Source organism: Xiphophorus hellerii, chromosome 21, assembly GCF_003331165.1.
Source record: "Xiphophorus hellerii strain 12219 chromosome 21, Xiphophorus_hellerii-4.1, whole genome shotgun sequence".
Classification (NCBI taxonomy): Eukaryota; Metazoa; Chordata; class Actinopteri; order Cyprinodontiformes; family Poeciliidae; genus Xiphophorus; species Xiphophorus hellerii.
In genome coordinates this window covers 14,776,913-14,798,664 of record NC_045692.1, presented here as the reverse complement: position 1 = coordinate 14,798,664, position 21,752 = coordinate 14,776,913, and the positions used below count along the sequence as shown (strand labels likewise).

The window sequence follows — 21,752 nt, the reverse complement described above, 5'->3', positions numbered from 1 at the left end:
ACAGTTACTCTTACAGCACTGAGTGACATGTTGGCATGAAAGCCACCAGTCAGAATTTTTTAAATAGCTGAGGATCATATGTTTTCATTGAAATTCTTCCAAACAGGCATCCTGTGAGTGATATCTGAAAAAGAAGGTAGTAGGTCAAGAGTAACCGCCTGTGATCTCCAGGAAATACATGCATTTGCCTACACTGACTCATAATCAGTCTCTCTGGGTGATTCAGTGACTACATCTCAGATGTGAACTCACACAGTGGAAGGCTATGGAGCCTTCTGATGAAACTATTGTTTACGTGTCACATTCACAACAGGAATTTCCTGAAAAGCCTTCGTGCGCCTATTTCAAAATTCAGCTCTGCAGGTTTTGACTTGAATGAGTTGTTCAGAGAGCAGGTCAGTCCAGGTAGTGCTGACTGATTTGAGTGAATAGTATGTTAGTCTCAGCCCACAGATTTACTCAGTCTGTTCAGGATCAACATTTCCTACAATGCCAGTTCAAAAGATTAGCAAGTAAAGTAAAAAAAAAAAAAAAAGATTCTCTCCAGCAGAGATGATTGAAATTTGAGCAAAATTTGGCACCACATGCCGACAGGAAAAAGTAAAAAAGAAAAGAAAATATAACTGGGCAAAAAAAAAAAAAAACAGACTACATTTTTTATTTTTTGATGAAGAAGAAGAGTGAAATAGGCAGCATTTGCTCTAAGAAACTGCAAGTCTTGAGGCAATATGATGTATTTTGATGAGTCTCAACTTGTACTCATCTGTCCAAAAATCAAAGCTATTGCTGAACTAATCTAAATGCGGTTCAACTCTTTTTTTTTTTCTTTTTTAAAATCGTGAATCAGACCTGAAAGAATGCTCCTTTCTGCCATTGTCAATATTAAAAAAAGTCTGGGCAATGTCTGGCTAACCGTTGAGCTGTTTTTCAAAAAAAAAAAAAGAAAAAGCAAAAGACAGAAGCCGGGATGGGGTTGAAGAGTGGACAATCAGGAAGGGGCTGTTCTCCCTCTAGTCTGGTATGCTCTACCCTGTGGAGTGATGCTCTAGAAACTCAACCTCAATGTGGTCCGTTTCCATGGCAGATGTCGCCACGGCTATCATTTAATTACTCCACTCAACAAAGCTCAACATCAAGAGCTTCGGTTTAACGGGGATAAGAGGGAACGAGGCCATCTTAGGTTGCGTCTGCTCCTGCTGTGAGGCTGGCTATCGGCTCAAGCGTCGCTTGGTGGGCACGGCGCCCTGAGCCCAGCTGCGGAGCGGCTGCCAAGGGGCTTGTATGCAAGTAAGCCTGGTGCGCCACCTGGGCATGAGCCGTTAGAGCGGGACAAAGCTAACGCAGGGAGGGGCTGAGAATGTCAGCAACAGTTTTCATACTTCAGCGGTACAACCACACGTGTTTTGTTTGGAGTTTGTGTGGCAGACCAAACCAAAGAAGTGCATAAGCAGGAGGAAATTAACATTCATCTTTTTTCAAATGAAATTTGGCATTCATTTTGTATTCACGTTCAGACTTTTAGTAATTACAACGTCTTAAAGGATTTTTCACTTTAGTCCTGCTTCATTATACGCTACTTTGTCTTGATCTATCACATAAAACACAGATAATTTACACTTAAGTTTGTGTTTGTAACATGAGAAAATGTGTAAAAAATAAAAGGGGCGCAGCATGAGTACTCATGCAAGAGACCGCTATCAATGAAAATCAGAAAAAATTTGCATTTCTGACAAACACAAGTTTGGGGGAAAAAAATGCTTCATAACTAATGGAAAATCCTAACTAGAGTCATATCACTCATATGTTTTAAATGTAATAAATAAAAACAGAACTAAATGATGCAAATAGATGGAACCGTCTGATTTTGATGATCTCTTCCTTACGGGGGCCTCCTCTTCATGCTCCTTTTACTTGGTAATTGCAGCACTGCCACATGGTTGCCATGTGGGCTGTTATTACCTCTGCACTGTCATTAGCTCTGAAACAAGTTAAAGACCACAGAGAGCTGCAGCTTATAGGGAACACAATGAAAACGTGTGTCGTCACATTTCCTGTAATAACAGTTAAATCACAGGCAGCAAGTCAACCCGTTCCTCTGGCTGGCACCCTATCGTCACGAGAACAACATCTAAAAGAATCATCACATTAAAACCAGCAAGACAAAGTGAACCATCCTCATCCTCTTTTTTTTGTTATATTTAGATTATATATATATTTTTTATAATGTAAGCACCCTATTTGGAGTAGCAAGGACTTTTATTTGGCAGATATGAGATGAAAAATGATGTTCACTTACCCCCACTGAGCAGCTTCATAACCAGCCACAGTTCATCCTTCACAACAAAGGATGTGTAGTAAGACACAATGTTGGGGTGGTGGCACTGGCTCATGGCCTGAATCTCTTTCTGTTAGAGGAAACACAAAGAAATTATCGTCAAAAATACCCCATCAATAATCTGAAATGTCTGGGCATAAAATAGTCATCATTCAGTTATTTACATTTTGAAATCGGAGACCATCCTTAATCTGAACATTTCTCACAGTGTACAGAAAATGACACTATGTAATCAGGGCATTATGCTAAAATACTTCTGAAAATAAAATACTGGGGAAACAACAGAGCAGATGCGGAAACTTTTATTTCTGCACTGTAAAACTACTGCAAGAGAGAAATAAACCAAATCCTAAAAGCTTCTGCTTTTCTTTAATGTGATGTTTGGGATTGATGTGACATCAGTAAGCAAAGGAAACCTGCTATGTCACTGCAATGCACAGCTATGCAGAGGCATAAAAAAACACTGCCAGCACTTAGCTCTTTAAACAGATTTAAAGCTTTGTTATCGCGTGAGGGTATGTGGGTTGTGTGTGTCTGTGTGTGTGTCTGCCTGGAAAGCAGCAGAGCTGAGGTAATGCTGGCATAGCGGACTAATTCATCACTTTACCACCAAACCAAAAGTTGTTCACAGAGAGACGAGCTTCCTTCGAGACAGAAAATACAGCTAACTTTTGGCAGTAGGATCACTGACTCGAAGAGGTTTTGTATTTTTGTGTGTGTGCTGGAATACTTAGACATGAAGGATCTCATGGCTAAAGAAAAAATCAGATGGTGTAAATACCCTGTTTATTGTAAGGCCACAATAACGACAGACAGAGTTGGTGTAACTGAGCTAGGTATGCAGACCACTTGCACTAAAACAAAGATTTTACTATCCTTGAGCTAATTTTAGACTAATCTGGTGGCATGCTTAGCATCAATGTTCATTTGAAAGACCCATTAGTCTCCAGCCTTTAACTTCTGGGTGATATTTTGAGATGTTGCTTTGATTTTTTTACAGTAATTGTTACTCAAGTTGCCTATCTATTTTTTAAAGTGTACCAGATCTTCCATCAGTAAAAACACACAACGTGATGCTGCTACTCCTGTGTTTCACTTTCTATTCTCTAAATAAAAATCAAGTTCAAAACCTTATTAGATGAAAGAAACAATGCTACAGTGCAGTACCACCAGGCATGTACATAATATAACATTAACTTTGTTAATGAGTAAATATGTTTTGGTTTTATATTATTTATTACTGATAGATTCATGCAACTCTGGAAGTTACCACATTTTTCCTAATTTCAGAATATATATTTTTTTTGTAAAATAATTAATTTAACATAACAGGTGCACTGAAGGCCTGAGAGGCATTTTAACTCTCAAGCTAAGCAGACTTGTTAAAGACATCAGTCAATAGATGTCTCTGAACCCCCCCAAAAAACTGCATGTAATCAAAGTCAGATACTCCATCAGCATAAATGCTTAGCTCACACATTGTGCATTAGCTGCAGAGCGGTTCTGCTGCAGAGTCATCACTATTGAAGCTGTGGCTCTCAGTCTGGCACTTCAATAAGGAATCTCTTCAGCAGAATAACTTCATGATTCCGAGTACATTTAGCACAAAAAAAGTGCTACAAGTTAGAGCAAGACAAAACAAGGTTGAGTACAAACTGAACATTTCTCTCTTAAATCTTCATGACCTCTCGGTCTACACCGCACACAGCTGTAAGGTGACAGCTGTGCGAGGAGATAAACCCGGAAAAATAAAATATGGAATAACAAGGAGCTTATTCGGCAAAGTTTCCTATCTTTTTACATATACACTGAGAATGGGATTTTGAAAGTTTTACTTTATCTTTCAAAATAAAACTTAATTTATTTTGAAACAATTATGGAAATACTACTTTTAATCAAAATATCCTACATTATAATCTGATGTTTTGGCATTGTATTAAAACAAAAATGTTTTATTACAATAACACATGTTCCCACACATGCTATCAGTGTTTTTATGCAGCTTTTGTTTGATGGGTAGGTGCTGCAACAACTGCTCTAAATACTAACCCAGGCATACCCAGCAGTTGTTTTTCCCCATTCACCTAACTTTGAAAGTAGACCAGACACACAAAGACGTCCACACCGCAAACAGTTTTCTTATCTTTTGATTAAATTATGGACTTAAAGTCATTCATTAACCTGTGTAACCCGTTACGCTGTGAAGGCCATTAGGACAAAGTAAAATGACCAACTGTGTCCCACTTTTGTTGTCAATCTAGACACAAAAAAGTATTTTTTAAAGAAAAACAGAACATTTGATTCCATTAAATTCTATCTATGATTTTTATTTTATGTGTTTTAAAATAAAAACTTAAATCATCATCTTTAGACCTAAGAAACTAGTCATCAGATCTGAAATCTGGGTGTAGCAATGGGCTCAGAACCTCCAGAGACACATAAAGATAATTATCAAATCAGCCTTCTATCACATAAAAAACATTTTCAAGGTCCAATGTTCCAAGATCTCAACCACACGTTGCATCAGTGTCTTCACAGGTCTTTATAAGAACTCAGACAACTGCTTATTTGTTGTTTTATTTAACTTCTAATCAAGTAATGCTCTTTCAGTTGCCTTGTTGCTGAAAATTTGTTATCCACAAAAGTCTCTTGTTTTAAACTTATAGAAAACCACTATTGGGACATTACAAACATTTTTATTTACCGTAATTAATTTTTGCTATTTCATCCTTTATTTATTACATAAACCTTCCTCCTCTATATTTCTGTAGCATTTATTTTATTATTGTGCTTCTTGTATGTTTATTTCTATGACAGATCACCTGACTGCTACGATATCAATGACTTTAATAATAAAACTTGTAGTTTCCAGTTGAGAAAGTGACAGGTCATGCTAAAAGTCAGCCCCTACCTAATCTTTCTCAATAATCTCCAGACATCTAACCTACACAGAAACACTACTCACTATTAATAATATTTTTCTAGCCAAAATTCCAGTTCTATGTGATCTGAAGGCACAAATGCAAGAAAATCAGCTTTTACAATCGTGTTAGCAGGGCTGAATGTGTGTGAGATGTGTTTATTTTCATAAACAGAACTGAAACTGACCGATTGTTGCAACATCGTGTTGTGTACGATAGAGCGCTGCAGCCTTTGAGCCAGTTTAACCTAAAAAAAAATCTTCCCACTTCTATTTTTCGACAGCAGAGCTCTTTAGATCTATTAAAAAGCTGCCACGTCTGAGAACTTTGAAAGTGAGCGGAAAATAAATGACCTATTGTAGCAAACTGAATAGAGTGCAGGGTCACAAACTGGTGCAACAGAACCGTAGAGATGGCACACACACAGAGAGGCCTCTATAGAAGCAGTATTACATCACCTCTGGTTACTCAGAGTGCCTCACATCCACTATGACTCAATCCCTCTGCAGCTTCCACACATGCACACACACCAAAACTATTTGGAAATGAAGTAGGTGCTGTACTGCAAAATATTTCAATATGTATTCACAATATATAATCATATAATTATAAACAAAACTGATCACAGAGATTATTTGAGAATCTAACCGTTCTGAAGATAGCTCAGTGGTTTTTAAATGATAATAAAAATAATCACAGATTAAAAATAGGAACACGGTGTTGCTTTTCTGTCCATCATTTGAACAAAGCAAGAGAGCGATGCAATATAAAGGCATGCTGTTAACCAAGAAACTGTCACCAACCACAGATTGACTGCCAGTAATAAAGCCCCAGACCTCTATGGTTGCTGGTAGCACATTGAAGAGCGTCAGACTTGAGGACAACATGTGTGCCTGCAACACGGGCGTCCGCCTGGCGCCAGCATTTGGATTTCCTCCCGGTTAAGCGAGTGCTCTCAGCGTCAGGAAAACCAAATGACCAGAATAAACACTCAAGAAGAACTGGCAATTCTGGTTGGCATTGTGTCAGCAGATTTGGCCCTTCAGACAAAATTAAAACATCAATGCTAAATCATCAGTAGTCTAGGCAACCTCTGACTCAGCTTAGTGATTCAAAGAGCGCCTGATTTGCTTCCGCTTTGCGTTCAAATGGAGAAACAATTTTTTATAGTTGGACAATAATAAGAACTTGGAGAGTAAAATTGTAATTAAGGACTATATTTTACTCTGTATCCCTAATATTCAAGTGTAACTTTAATGCTAACTAGCCATTTTATGAGAACTGTGTCTTGTTCAGATTAAACAACCACCTTTCACTTTTAATTATTCACCTTCTGATATCACTTCGAATAGGATTTTATAATTCTTTTTTACATTTTATCTAATAACTCATTTTCATTTTATTGAAAAAACTGTAAAACAGTGACTTGCAATCGCTGTCCTGTCAACACCCGAGTTATGAATCTCTCCATATCCCCCAGACAAAGAATTTAACAGCGCTCTCTGAATTGTTCAAAGTTTGGCATATTGTTTAGAATTTAACCGGCATTAAATTTCAACACAACTTTCTACCTGGCCTTTCTGCCAAGCCCCCTGATCTTCGTGATGCCGTTTGTTCACTAATGTTCTCTAACAAACCTCTCAAGCTTTCAGAGAACAGCTGGATTTATGCCAAATTAAAACAACACATAGTTGAACTGACATAGCTGAGTTTTGAAGGTGTACAGATGCACTTTTTATTTACTGACATCAAAGCACATCACACTTCTGAGATGTTAATCTGGGTTCAGCAACTTTAAACGCATGTGTCCTTTTATTCCACTTCAAAATTATCCATTACTCTGTGTTGGTTTATTACATAAAATCCAAGAAAATACATTGAAACTTGTGATTTTAACATGATTGAAAGTATAAAAGTTTTGCCGGGCACCATAAATGCAAGAGAATATTTAAATATTGCCACCTTACATTTTGAAAGAAGTGCCCATAATATCTGCTCTACTCCATCCTTCCAGAGCACTGGCCTGGTATATTATCATATAAGAGAAAAACTACAAAAGTAGACCCAGAGAGATGATGTACTATTGCTTCTCTACCATCAAAGAATTTCAGAGACGAGGCTAAATACCTGCAAGCTCTGGCAAAAACCTTCTGCAGCCTACTTTAAAGCAGAGATCTTGGAAGGGACAATCTGGCTTCAATTTCGTGCATCCTCGCCTTTTAAGTGGGCACCCAGCACACTGTGGAGCTGTGGGAGGAAAACCACAAGCAGGAAATCCGATCGCGCAGTACTCCATGTGACCTCCTCCGCCGAGAATCTGGGAGCAACATTCCCCTGATTCATTCTGCAGGATTCAAGGGGGTGGGGAAGGGTTTAGTGTTGCCGGTGAGTACTGAGCAGCCTGGCTGCCGGTTTTCTCCGGCCATGATCTTCGAAGGATGCGTGTAGGCTTACACAATATTTATTTCCTGTGAGATCCTATCTCGGATTTCGGGTAGAGTACCTGGAAGGGCTGTAAAAGCACATTACTCATCCTTCTCTGAAAGAGAAGGGTAAATCTAACTTCTACTACATTATAATACCTCAAACCGCACCTACTTCAATCACAGAATCATATTTTGACACTCTTAAGTGATAAAAAGATTGATTTTGAATAGAAAAGACTGTTTTGAGCCAACACAATTAATCACGTGACGGTTTGACAAATACAGATGAAACCACTTGCTGTTCACGAACCGGAGCCACAAACAAGCATCCGATTATTTTTAAGTACAGAAGAACGTTTATGAAATGGGACATAATGTCACCCCCTTTGGAGCTAAATCAGCCGCATGTCATTCAGTAAAATATGCGTTTACCTGCAGTGCAACACTGGTTTAAACTGCCTGGCATGAAGACGCAGCAAAGCGCTGCTGTGAGAGGCTGCTCCAGCAGTTTGCCATCTGTAAGTGGAGCCCCACTTTAAGGGAGCAACTGGAATAGTGTCTAAAGTGACAGGATCGATTGGAGGCATGCCCAGAGAAAGTGAGTAATGAGAAGCAGGGGTAGAATAAATTCCACACGCATACAAAGAATACAGATTTCTTAAACTTAATCTAAAACTAAAATTGGACTCAAGAAAAAGAACCAACTTACCAGGAGTTCATCCATACTGGTCTGGCACTTCTCTAGGTTGATCCGTTTGATGGCAACCTTCTCCTTTCGGGGTGTACAGTAGGCTGCCTGGACCACTGCTGTGGCTCCACTACCTGGGGAAAAAAACCCAAATTCTTCACTTACTTTTATTCCAGCAGAGAGTTGTTTAATACAATATGGTACGGGATCTCATTAAAACTTTTAACGGCTTTATTCCAACACTTAATATAAGACGCTCAGTGACGCTCAGTGACAGTGAGATTTCCACATCAGCTGAGAGGTAACAAGATCCAGACCACAATAAGACGCACTGATGCTTCTGATGAGGCTTTTTTTCTGTTGTCGGGGAAATTGGTGAGTCTTAGGTGTTTGAGCCCTAGAATCCCCCTTTGCTTCATTTTCTCAAACTATTTTCTCTCCAAAAAAAAAAAAAATTGTTTGCAACCTCTGTCTTTAAACTCAAACATCACCACTAATGTGGCAAACTAGGGAAAGGCAGGTAAAGTTAGAAAAGTACTGTATATAGAAAGGATGACACTAGAATACAACTCTTCATTGAGTTAATAAGGTTAAAACTTTTAATGCACTGGAGGCACTAATGATCATTTTTAATTCATGCAGTCAGTCTGTGCATTCCTTATCAGATTGCATATTTATGCACGGTCTCTACTAAAAACAGTATCACTGCAACATTGAACCAAAGTGATATCTAGTGGTGTCGCTGGTTTGTCTTGCAGGTAAATGCAAGCCCCTTTTGTAAAATGTAAAAGAGTTTTAAGTTTCCAAATTTACGAATTGTTAAAAATAAGAAACATCAGTTGAATAATTTAGTTTTCCTACATAGTTGTTGCTTGGGTTCATATAAATTCTGTCCACAGTTCGTCTGACTTCAATTTGCTACAGCAGCACAACTCTGTGTTCATCAATTACAAATCAGCTTCTCCAAATCCTATTTGATAAAGATTGAGGCATGACTCCGCTAAATCAAAGACAGAGCAGGAAGGTTTTTGGTCTAAGGCCCAAGATAAGATCTTTCCCCAACTTAAAATATTCAGTTGAAAAAATGATAATAAATATATATCGCATGCCTCCAATATATATCCTGAAGTGTCATCAGATACTTCATCAGACAGGTCATCAGAAATTACACAGTAGTAAGACCTGTTAAATAAATGATGCAGTGAAATACAGTCCACTGTGAGCTTCAAGGTTTATATTATTTAAATATGACAAAGTGTGCCAAAAAGAATACAACAGGTCGCACAATTTTCATAAAACCAAACTGGAGAAGCAAGTGTGAAAAATCTATTACACATTTGGTTGGCAGGGTGTTGGTCCTGTTCTGATTATTAAATGTACTTGAATGGCAGATCATTCAAGTACATTTGAATAAACTGCTTAAACTGTATAAGCAGTTTAATTAAATAGTGTGCGTGTTTAATTTATTGCTGAGCAGTAAAAACAGCTTCATTAAAGTTATTATTACATTTTAATTAATAACAAAAATTGCGGCCAGTAACAGGAGCTCCTTCAGTTAATTCAACAGGATGCACCACAGCAGGATGCACCACTCTATATTCCTCCAGCCCAAGTCCAAAAGCATCACAAACGGGAGACCTTAATGTCATTTTGCTAACATGAGACAGAGTTTTATTCATTTAATCAAGTGTCATTTCTACTTACATCTCAGTCAAATCTCTACATCCCAGATGGATGATTAAACTAAAATACTGCAACATCATTTCCCTCACAAGTTAATAAAGTATTCCAGTGTGGCTCAATTTGAGTCAACAATAAGATACCATTGTTGACTCAATGGTATCTACAACAAAATAGCTGATAAGGAAAAGAATCAAGGTGGTCAGACCTCAACCTGATCGTACTGCTGTGGTGAGATCTTTAGAGAATTGTGCAGAAATTAATGCCTGAAAATCTTGAACAAAAAAAAAATGATGCAAGTAGGAGTTAGGTCATAACTCCTCCACAATGTGGTGAAAGATTGATGAAGTTAAACAGAAAAGTGATCATGGAGAGTTACTGCTGCAAAACCAACGCTGACAACATTATTTGAGGAAGCTTTTTGTAAATCCTTCAAGAGCGGGCTCTTCGGTTTGGAGTGCCATCTGATAAGAGTTAAAAGCTGATAAAACCCTCTGCAGGAGAGGCATGCCTGTTGTTTCTGCATCGTGTGAGGTCAGTTAACTTCCCCCTCACGGCTCTTATTTAACACCATGAGCTTAAGGCTATTTTCACTGGTTCTCTGGTAGAAATGTGCTGGGAGGCTTCCTTCCCTGTCAGAGTAAGCTTTTCCTGACTTCATAACTGCGACAGCCAAACATTTACAAAGTACTCATTGTTTGAAGGATTTAATTGGTCCAAAAATGGAGTGAGGTTTAAAAGAGGAGTTTAAAAAAAGCCTGCAGATCTTAATGAAATAATAAAGCTGTCCCTGTAGATATGTACCATTTTAATCCAGCCTTTTTTTAATCAAATTAAATACGACTCCAGGCAATAAGGCAGCATAGTGGAAAAAAAGAGAGGCTAACATTATTTAAAGAATAAATAAATAAAAGGCAGGGGGTAAAAAGAAATGCTTGCTGATTCAAATAATCTAATAAAACAGCAATTTCCTTGGAAGATCCAAAGAGTAAGCATAATTTATTTATCCCCAACAACATCTGAAAAAAGTAAAACCAATTTCCTAAGATCACAATGGTCTATTCTCCTGATTCTGTCTGGCCGGCATTCAACAGGATTATCAAGATAAGCTAATGGGCTGTAAATTTATCTCCCAGCTTCAGCACCTTTAGCCAGGACTAACACCAAACGAGCACCTGGAGACGGGCCGCTGATGGGGCAGAACCACAGTGAGCCTGTTTCCCTGTAGCACCGGTTGTAAAAATCCTTTACAACAATGAATTGGAATGTTGGGTTTAAAGGGTTCTGCATAGTCAAGCCGAAATCAGTGCTCATTGTCGCAGCTGCCTCACGAAAAATCACATAATTTTGTTCACAGACTTGGTCCTTCTTATCACAACCCTCCCTGGTGAACTTTTCGCCCCCCTAAACACGCAAATTTGTTGCGTGGTTGGTCTGAATTTCATGCAGGCGGAAGAACTATGCTCTGTACAGAAAAGTCCAAAATCAAACTTTTTGGGCTGTGTGACCTTTTTGAGGCTACATAATGAGGAAAAATTAACATCTCCACAGTGATACAAATTCATGCCACAATTTCATATCTTTGTTACATAAAAGTACAATACGATACACATGTGAAAAGTATTGCAGCCACTGAATACAGTCTCAGGTTAACACCAGGTGCGATTGTATTAAGAAATGTATACCAACTTCACAGATGGAAAAAAATAAAAATTAGATGATCAAGCTATTCTATCAGAGCCAAAGGAAGCAAAATGGAGCTAAACTCACCAAGGGCAGGATTGAGGCCAACATCCAAACTACAAAGCTATCTGGCAGAGACATAAAAGCAACATGAAAAGCAGAAAGGTTTTTTTCCGCAAATACTTAATAATTCAATGCTTAAACTGTATTAATCATATAAACTGAAAAAAAAACAACAACTTTACAGTTGATTCTTTGTTATTTCATGTTCCAAGATTGCAAAAGTTAGCTCATGGTGAAATAGTGACCACATTAAATATTACAGCTCGTTTGATTTTTATTTTTTCTGCAAGGTCACAACACAAAGCTTTCACGCTGTTTTGATTTAGTTATACGTAAAGCAAAGCAGAGGCCCAATTTCTTATTTTTACTTGAAAAAATAGAATAAAGTAAATTATTTTTAAGAATTTAAAAATATGCGATAAAGTAAAAAAAAAAGGACAAAGAAGAGTAGTTGCTAAATTAGGTCTTTTGCTTTTAAATTTTATACTCATTTTTTTTTCAAATTGTGCCAAAACCTGCCTCACATGCAGATATTCAGGAAAAAAATCATGCTGAAGATCATGTGACCAAAAGTGCACAAATCCGTTGGACAAACATTGCCAAAACAGTCGTGATCTTCTCAAAAAGCAATGTTTTCGGTAAGCATGTTTTCCTCCAAACAAATCGTGCTCGACATGGGAACCCTAGAGAGAACATTGTATCATAACCTGGCACTACATGACTGGAGCACAACAGCCACAATGTTCTTGACTGTTTTAGCCTCAGTGCCCTCTGGTGAGGGCTTAACCCAGCTGACGTGTTTGGTCTTTGGGGAGTTGTCAGTTTGCGGTCCTATTATTCTGCTTTTTTTTTTTTAACGCAGCCTATTGTCCGAGTAAACAGCATAACCCAAAGCAATAATGAACAGAATAAAATCTTAATATACAGGCTCAGCAAACGCATTCAAAGGAGGCACTTAAAGACTATTATAAGAGGTAGAATTTCATGGGAGGATTACAAAGCACACACTAGTTCACACAGTTCAACGAATCTATAATTTTCACCACAAGAAATCACACACACACACACACAGTGATATTGCTCAGCAACGCTCAGAAAGGTCTAGAGCAAAATTCAGGTGTGGAACACAGGATGAACCAGAACTCTATAGCAACACACACAGGCCTCTATCTAACAGGGAACATGTTGAAAAGTCTAAAATAAAAACCACTCCACCACTGGTGCAGAAAAATGCATGTAAATGAGAAGTTGGTTTTTATTATGCTGCAGCAATAAAAGCAAAAAGCAAAAAAAAAAAAAAAAAAAAAACGCATTATTTTAATGCCAACAAAAGTGGTCTGCACTGTAGGTGTTGCAAAGTCTGCATTTAGAGCTGCAGTCTTGCTGCAAAGCACTGATAGAGATCAATGAAAGGAAATCAGAATGATAAACCTGAAGAGATGGCCAGTAAGATAAGAGAGTTCGAGCAACAATGGCCTTTTTCACACAGACCAAAGAGAGGCAGGTTGGCATCACATCAGTGCACCTATACAGAATGAGGCAGCATTATTGTAAAAAGCTGAGTGACAACAGCATTGTTGGTGAGAGCAATGTGCTCCACTCCGCACACAAAATGCAACTTAAGTCTATAAAAACATCTGTCGCCGGCCCACACTCTGTAATTTGGCTCACAATGATGAAATATAATGGAGACATTTTTAAAAGGTTCTGTGTAAGAAAGACAAATGGTTGGCAAAGCTGCAGATGACTCTTCTTACGGGGAAACTTTAGTATATATCGGATGACGTATAATGAGTATTTTTGTCATTTATATTAAACAGTGTGAGGTGTACCAAAGAGTATCAGTATTCACTTTCTATGTCTGTAACTCTGCAGCTTGACTTATGTTTCCTGGCACAAAAGTCATTGGAACATCTTAGCATTTTACAGTACAGATCAAATCCAGAGTCTTAAAGGGCTAGGCAGGTCAAATCCTGCACGATTTATAATCAGGACAACATTTTTGGACCAATACTAAAGCTTCAGTGTTTCATTTTTATTTTTAATTAGCAATAATAAATTATGCTTTTACTTGCTACTTTGTTGATCCATATTTCATATTTTAACCTAGAGGCACACACTGTGTTCTAATAATGCATATTGATCAATAATATAGAAGAACTTAGGCCAATTTTATAAGTTAAATAGTTATATGGCCTTTGGGATAGTCATTTGCTGAATTAGAGCTTGCAATAGTCAATATTTACTTAGAGTTTATAAAAAGACATGTCTTTTATTTATTTTCAAGTAGCTAAATTTGTTCCTTACCTGTAACTTATGCACTTTTTGCATTTTTAAGTACAAATTTAACATAATGCTTAAATTGATTTGCAACTACAGTAGAATGGGAAAGCATGTTTTTATAAAACTGAAAAACATGCCAGAAAAAAACAGTCTTGGTAGTGAGGAAGCACTTCCTAAATGGATCTTGAAAATTCTGTATTTGTATTTCCAAAACAAAATTTCTCTAATTTTGTTATGGAAAGATGTAAAATAACTCCTATTAGCTGAGCATTTTCTAGTCTCAGATCAAACTCGTCTTCAGCTTCAGTGTTTTTGAAACTATATTTTCAAAAATAAATTTAAAAAAACACTACACAATAGAAGCAATTGCTATTGTTTAGATTTTAATGTCATTCGTCAGTATTTTACAGTGCTTGTACTCAAATAGATTGAAACATCTAAGTAACATATCAAATAAAATGTAATAAAAAGCACACACACAACAATGAGGTCATCAAAACCATTTTTAGAGAACAAAAAATTAATGCTGTGACAATTTACAGACTTTATGCTTTGTCGCAGCACATTGTTAAAGCTTTAATTACTATTTCAAATGTCCTCTTGAATGGAAGTGATTTCGATTCGGTTTTATATGCAACCGATATGAAATAACTTAACGCTTTGTCTTTAGTACACCCACTTATAATCTCTGACTGAGTTTTCCTTCCATCACATAAGTAAACATAGATAGCGATGGCAAAATTACTTTAAAGTTTCTTTCCATTATATATTTCCATAAGTTTTATAATGACTCTACATAAGTTATATAGGGTCATTTTTGTGAAACAATCATTTAGTTTCATTGCTGTTAATGGGGAGCGCTTGGGAGTCAGGATCCAAGCAGCCAATTTAAAAGCACATTTCTGCACATAACTGCTATGAAACGACATGAGAATAATGGTGCATTGGTCTGATTTCACTGTTTTTAATTGCGTGCTGGACTCACTGGTTCGTTGCAGCGGTTGCCAGCCATTGTTTCCAGCTCAGTGACACTTTTTCAGGAGGACACTCTTAGTCTCAGTGGACATGATTTACGTAAAAAGCTCCGTTGTGGACCCCAAAGTGAAAACACGCTATTGACTGACAGGGTCAAACGAGGTTTCTGGAAATAATGTACAGGGGAGAAGAAAAAAAAAGCTCACAGGTCACATAGTGGAAATTCACCCAATCAATCCACTAAAATAATTTCAGATTTCCCTGGTCTTTAATTTCTTACACTTGCAGTGAACTTTGTTCCTCATGTGTGAGTTTCCTCCAAGATGAGCAACAAGCAGCAGTGTGGCAGCAGCTTTGAGTTTCTTTTCCCCCTCATCCCCAAGCCAGTTTAGAGCTTGACGTCATGCGTCTTTCATATTATATGTCCTCAGATACCTGTCTTCAGTTTCCAAATGGTATTCAAATGTGAAACAACCAACCGCATCAGCACCCACTGATTTACAGCATGCGTTCCTCGATTGCGCAGGAAGCAGCATGTTAAAACCTGATGCGGCCTGAACCGTCATATTAGAGCAGAAGTCCTTTTGCTGTGGCTTTTTAAAACCATAAGGAGGGCTGAGTAAAGAACAGGGAGGAGACTTGGTTGCCAGTGGATACAAACAGTGGGAGCATAAAGTTTCCATTGCAGATTTGCCAAGACCAACGATGCAAAGTATGATCCAGGATTGAAGAGACAGGTCTGCTATTTTCCAATGAGCTCGGTCCGGAGATCAGTGGGATGAAAAAGAGTGGGCGTGAACCGTGTAATAATAAGTCCCCCTTTTCCCTCGGGAAGTCAGCAAAACAATAGCTCTGCTGGTCACAAAGTCATCCTCAAATCCAACACTTGCACACACATAAGAAGGCAAACTCCGATCAGGCGAGTTGCCTTCAGTAAGATGTGTGGAGAGATGGGATGTAATGTAAGAAATGTCTAAACTGTTATTGTAGTTTAGCTGTCTTAAAAAATGCCCATATGAGCGCTATATATTCCTTCAAGAAAACCTCAACGCATTGTTAAAAATCTAGAAAACAAATTAAGAGATTTTTTTTATATATATCTATAAATTAAATAATATTTTCTGGACAGTAATTGTGGGCGTGTTTCTAACTTTTTTTAAATTTTTTATAACATATAGAAACTGAAAATGGAGATGCACTGAGAAATTAACTACCACCAACACGTGGTACTGGCAACAACAGTCTTCAGTGCCGAAGTAATTACTGAGCGAAAGGAGTTAAATATTTTTAAATATAAAGGAATAATGCCAGGAGCGCAAAAGACCTTCTGAAACGGAGAATTTTCTGTAGAGACATGTCATCTGATCTTTCCAGCTGCTAGAACTGAGCGCTGGAAGTCAACTGAATGTATTCTAGGAAAGTTGCTCAACTTTACCATTTGCACTTGACTGCCATAAGCATTAACCTTCAGCTTTATTAATGAATCTATCACCTTTGTCTTTTAATTATTTCTTCACATCTAGTTCTTTATGAGTAGATATGATGTGATGTGTAAAATTGTCCATGATTTAAGGTAAAGAACGAAATGTTTAGTGAAATTTCAAGTTTTTCAGTTTAGCCTAAAACACACAAGAAGTTGGAAAACCCTGCATTGACATGTAGGTCTTAGTCATTACATTAATTATGGTACTCTTTTCAAAACACTTGAAAGTTGAACAACTAATGGAGCTAAAATTGTGAGAGATTCAGAACTCTGGCTGCAGGATTCAATAAGTGAATCCAGTTTAGGGAGATGACTAAACACAGAAACTGAGACATCTCAGACCAAACTTTTAAATAAAAAAAACAAAACATTGAGGGAAGGCAGAATAGTGTAAATAAAGGAAGATGTGTAATAATAGCAGTTTTATTGTTTAATGTTCTCAGAGGAACCCTGCAGACAAGTTGCAAAAGACAAGTTGTGCCTGTTTAGATGAAATACAAACTAAACCACCTTCTTTACATTTAGGGAACAAATTCTGACTAGTTTTAGCATATCCGTAAAATAAAACAGAATCTAGGCTAACTGCCCTAATAATTTCTAAACCCCTGCATTAAGACAGTGATCCCTATCCCTAAATATTTTTAAAGTCAGCGTGGTACAGGTCGAAAGCTTCAACAGCCTCAGCAGCTTCAAACCTATGGGCAAGTTGTGCTTAACGCAGCACAGGAAAATGCCACAGAACTGGTTTCTGTACAAGAGTCTTTATCTCTGAGTGCAAGCTAAAAGTGCCAGCTGTTATCTTGAGGGGCTTGAATTTTCCAAGAAAGTATAAGGAAAAATTACAAGTATTTAAAACTCACAGAAAGGAAAGATAAACATATTACAGTAAGCTTTTAATCTTGACAGCCATCCTCTGATCTTCTTTGGACATTAAGGAACAACTAGAATCTATCAAATAAGCAAATATGTCATCATTATGCAGAATATGAATGCATGACAATTGAAACACCAAATATTGCATCCAAGCAGTCCTTTAAAATTGCAATTCTGCATTCACTGACGCTGTTTGAGTTATTGTGCAGCATTAATATATCTTGCTTATATAAAATTGATTTCATAGTTAGAAAACTATTATTTCTAGGTTTTCTGATCAAATAAAAACATCAACATTTTTAATGGGCCTTTCTGTATTTTTGGTGAAAAAAAGGGATGAAAAGAAGAATAGCTTGTGGCCAAATTACAAAAAAAAAGTCTGAACAAAAAACTATTTCTGACACCATTTTAAAATATAGAGATATTTAATGAAACCAAAGAACACATAGTAAAAGTAGCCTTTTTAATCAGTAATGTATAAAAACACTACAAAATTTGATCAAATTATGTGCTTAAAGTTATTAAGAGCCCCATGCAGCTTCAGAGATGCAGGTGGACAACTCCTGATTTAGAAGAAGCATTCTCAGAAAAAGATATAGTATGCTAGATACAAAACATACAATACACATTTGAATGCTAAACTAATGAAAATATTTTGGTTGTCTACCAATGCTAAGAAACAGATCATTCTTGGCTATACAATGCATCAGCACTATTGCAGTAATTCCAAAATTTGGTGCTTCAAAATCACTTACTGTTGATTGATTTTTACTGTTGATTTGAGATCTCAACAGTAATTAGTTGAAGTCCTGAAGTATTGCTAATATGGCGATTAAAAAAAGGTCTTCATTGTTCAGACGAACAGTCTAAACAACTATGATATTATTTTTACCCATTTGTAACTGGTAGGAAAAGAAATCTAATGGCTCAAGAAAGAGTGTGAGAAATCTACGGCTGATTAACTGTTAATAACAACAATGTTAAAGTTAGCATCTGCTACATGGCTTCCCATCAGTGCTAAAGTGCTGTGTTTGAGCATTTTTTTTAATGAGTCTGGATTGTATTCAATCATGTCTACTTCAAAATCCTAATTGCTTAGATTGGTTAAACCTGAAATGAATAATTCCAAACCAAATACAGAAAAAACAAAAACTTTGAGATTTATTAAACCCCTATTCTGTTTATAAAAGCACAAACAGGGAGAATTTATTTGCTTTTCTTGAATTCGGACCATCTTAGAATTAAGTTGGTCAAGTTAAACCTGGAGTGAACTATTCTACACAAATTAGTTTCTTAAAAAAACAAAACGTATTGGCATTTTCAATTTTTATTAAAAAATTAGCTTCCTTGTGAACCCAAAACGTTAAATCAATAGCCTCATATGCTCTCTTATAATAGCCAGTGCGTCTAATCTCATGTAGCAACCATCTTTGACTTTTATATGACTTCATCACAAGACCGTCCACGGGATGTTTCACGACCCACAGTGAGATCACGACCCCCACTTTGGGAATATGTGATCATGTGTTGCAACTTAGATGGTGCTTGCATTTTTATAGAGTTTTTAAAAAAAAGTTTGACTTCTAGTGTAGTGTATATATTATTTCACTTCATTAAGTTGTATATTTTGTTTTCAGTCACGTAGCTACTCCCAACTTAGAAACATGTGAATCGGTTTTTCCCCAATGAGTGGGATGGGCGTGAACACAGTTTAAGTTACTGTCTTATCATGCAGCGCTAACGACACGGCTGATACAGAAGCTTTAAAATGCAATGTCCCTAAGTAGCAGTGGTTGCTCACTTTTAAGGCCAAGTCAGGCAGGAAACTCTTGTTTCGGGTTTCGCTAATTGATTTAGCATGGAGCACATAAAAGGACCTTTAAGAAAGTATCACGAGGACAAACAAAAGCGGTTATTTTCCAGCAAATAGTCTGATCCTGGCTGCACGTAAACGTTGAAAATGCCCATTTACAGCCTCGTAAATTATTCTGTGTCCAAGTCAAAACACAGCGAGATTGGCCAACTCTCCCAATGCCTTCAGCTCAGCCTAGATTTAGAAAAAATAAAAGCCCTATTGCTTGTCTTTTCGTTTTCCAGCTACCTAAGCTAGAGTTCAGCGCTGTGAGTTCCGCTTTGGGTGAGCCAATAGTGAGGCATTCACAAACTGCCGGTTAACAACATGCTAACAAGCTAATGATCACATACCAATCACCTCCAGGAGCTCGTAATCATCTTTGTTGATGGACCAGGGTTGGGAGCTCGGGTCCTCGGACATGGCTGAGAGAGTCTGCTAAGGCTATTATCTGTGGAAAAGGTGCTAAATCCACCAAAAACTGCAACTGAGAACAAGTCAAAGTAATCCAAACAGAGCCAGCAAGGGCGACACTTCCCCTTCTTTGCGAATCCCGCAGCACTCCTGTCATTCCCAAAGTTTGACACCAGCCGAGCGCGGCCCCGCCTACCGCATTCCTCCCGAGCAAATACTGGACCTTCGTGTGCAGCTACCAGATAGGTTCGGCTCGGCCTGCCAGATCAACCCGGGGTCCTGCGCTTCAAGATGAGGTTACATGTTATGATTGGCTGGACTTCCGTGCGTGCTGCGTAAATGTCTGTACGTCTTAACGTGAGATAAGAGAAGTGGAGGGATAAGAAAATTATATTTTTTTCCATCATTTGTTATAGTTATTTTCTTCAGTTTATTTTTTTTAATTCCATGATGTGCCTAAAGTACAGTGCATGTTGACAATAAATATATTTAAGGTTTTTTTTATGTTTTTGTGAGCTCAGGGTGATTTTTGTAATATTAAACTGAAAAACGACGTTTACTTAAAGTGAACTATTGATTTATGATTATTTTTTTTATTTCTCCTAATTTTCTCTAACGTTTCTAATTTTCCAAATGAGTTAGAAGTTAGAAGTTGTTCTTTAAGAATTGCTCATGAAATGTTTTCTGGAAAAAAATGTGGAAAAAGTAGTACCATATAAACTCAGTTTAACAATTTATTTCTTTGGCATTAAAGTTCTGACAAATATCTAAATCATAGGCTATTTTCTTTATTTAAAACTTCTCATTTGTCTTACGGCGGCTGGAAGGAAAAGTTCTTAATAAACAGTGTATCATTAAGCTCTGTAATGAGCAAATAAGTAAACTTTAAATTAAATTCGACTAATACAAAAGTAAGAAGATGATAAAGTAAAAACATTTATTTTAACTTTACATAGGCAGGATAGCTTTTATTTATCCTATGTCAACAGAATTCTCCATATTAATCTGAACACCACATTGACATAACGCACACTGTTCCTTTAAATATTGATTGTTGTCAATTTATTTTTCTCTTAGATACATTTGTGTCTGTTTTTGTATATTTGTAACTACGACATGATACTATATATATGAATGAAGTGCGAAACTGTGATTATGTAACGACCTGGTATAGAGCAAGGCTTTCTGGTGATATTAAGAACTGCAGCTGGTGTGACACATATGCGTAAAGACGGGGACGTCATCTGCCCACGCAGGACCCCCAGCTTGTGTGGCATCAACCAGTGGGCATATGTGGCATACGAGCCAAACTTCACACTGTAAATCCGAGATTACGCTAAAGAGATTTGTTTTCTCTTTATTGTAGAAACATATTGTCAGAGCTGATTCATCTCGGAACTGCCCTAAACGCGGAAGTGCGACATTACAGGCTCAAATAAATAACATCACTTTGCAGAGCTGTGCCGAGAAAAACACTCCAGGAAGGGCCAATAAGTGGCAGTGTTTGACTCACGCCAACAGTAATATTGTAGAATATGTCCCGATTATAGCACGGCTCGTTCTTATTGTTTACTTTTCTGGAGTTGAAAGGAGGATGTAAGTTACAACAATAAAGTTGGTTTCTTATTTGTTAGACTCACGTTTAAAGGACTATTTCATCCTTCTGACGGATTAGGTCCACATTTGTTCACCTACCTCCAATTCACAATGTAACAAAGACAGAACATTTTCTTTTTTGGAATCAGAAGAATTTCCACACAGAAAATATCTTAACAAAATAAGTGTATAAACCTGATCTCAGTCAGCTGACAGCTCCTGCACTTTGACATCTAATTCAATTTCACACTTTAAACAAGAGCAGTTTAAAGGTGCTGCAGATTCGATTAACAGTGAAATTGCCCTTATTTCAACGAAAAGGTACCGAAACGGAGGCCAACTTCGAATTTGCGAAGACCTTTGTGAATCAACCTTGCGACTGAAATAAATACGAATATGTTCAACGTCTTTCTATTTTCTCTTTAACATAAAAGGCTTTGCAGAGCGTAAAGGCGAATTTCCAGCCCGGGTAAACAGCTA

At 37.3% G+C, this 21,752-nt stretch overlaps 1 protein-coding gene across 1 annotated transcript in view; it reads right to left on the bottom strand.

Annotated features, from left to right (window-relative positions):
* The window catches only part of oxsr1b (oxidative stress responsive kinase 1b), a 47,191-nt gene extending 27,223 nt beyond the window's left edge, over positions 1-19,968 (bottom strand). Inside the window, exons 1-3 of the mRNA XM_032552219.1 lie at positions 19,616-19,968; positions 8,392-8,504; positions 2,297-2,405 (exon numbers count right to left, since the gene is read on the bottom strand). Of these exons, the coding sequence (XP_032408110.1) occupies positions 2,297-2,405; positions 8,392-8,504; positions 19,616-19,685 (292 nt within the window). The 5' untranslated portion in view covers positions 19,686-19,968. The remainder of the gene's footprint in view (positions 1-2,296; positions 2,406-8,391; positions 8,505-19,615) is intronic.
* Positions 19,969-21,752: the final 1,784 nt, after the last annotated feature.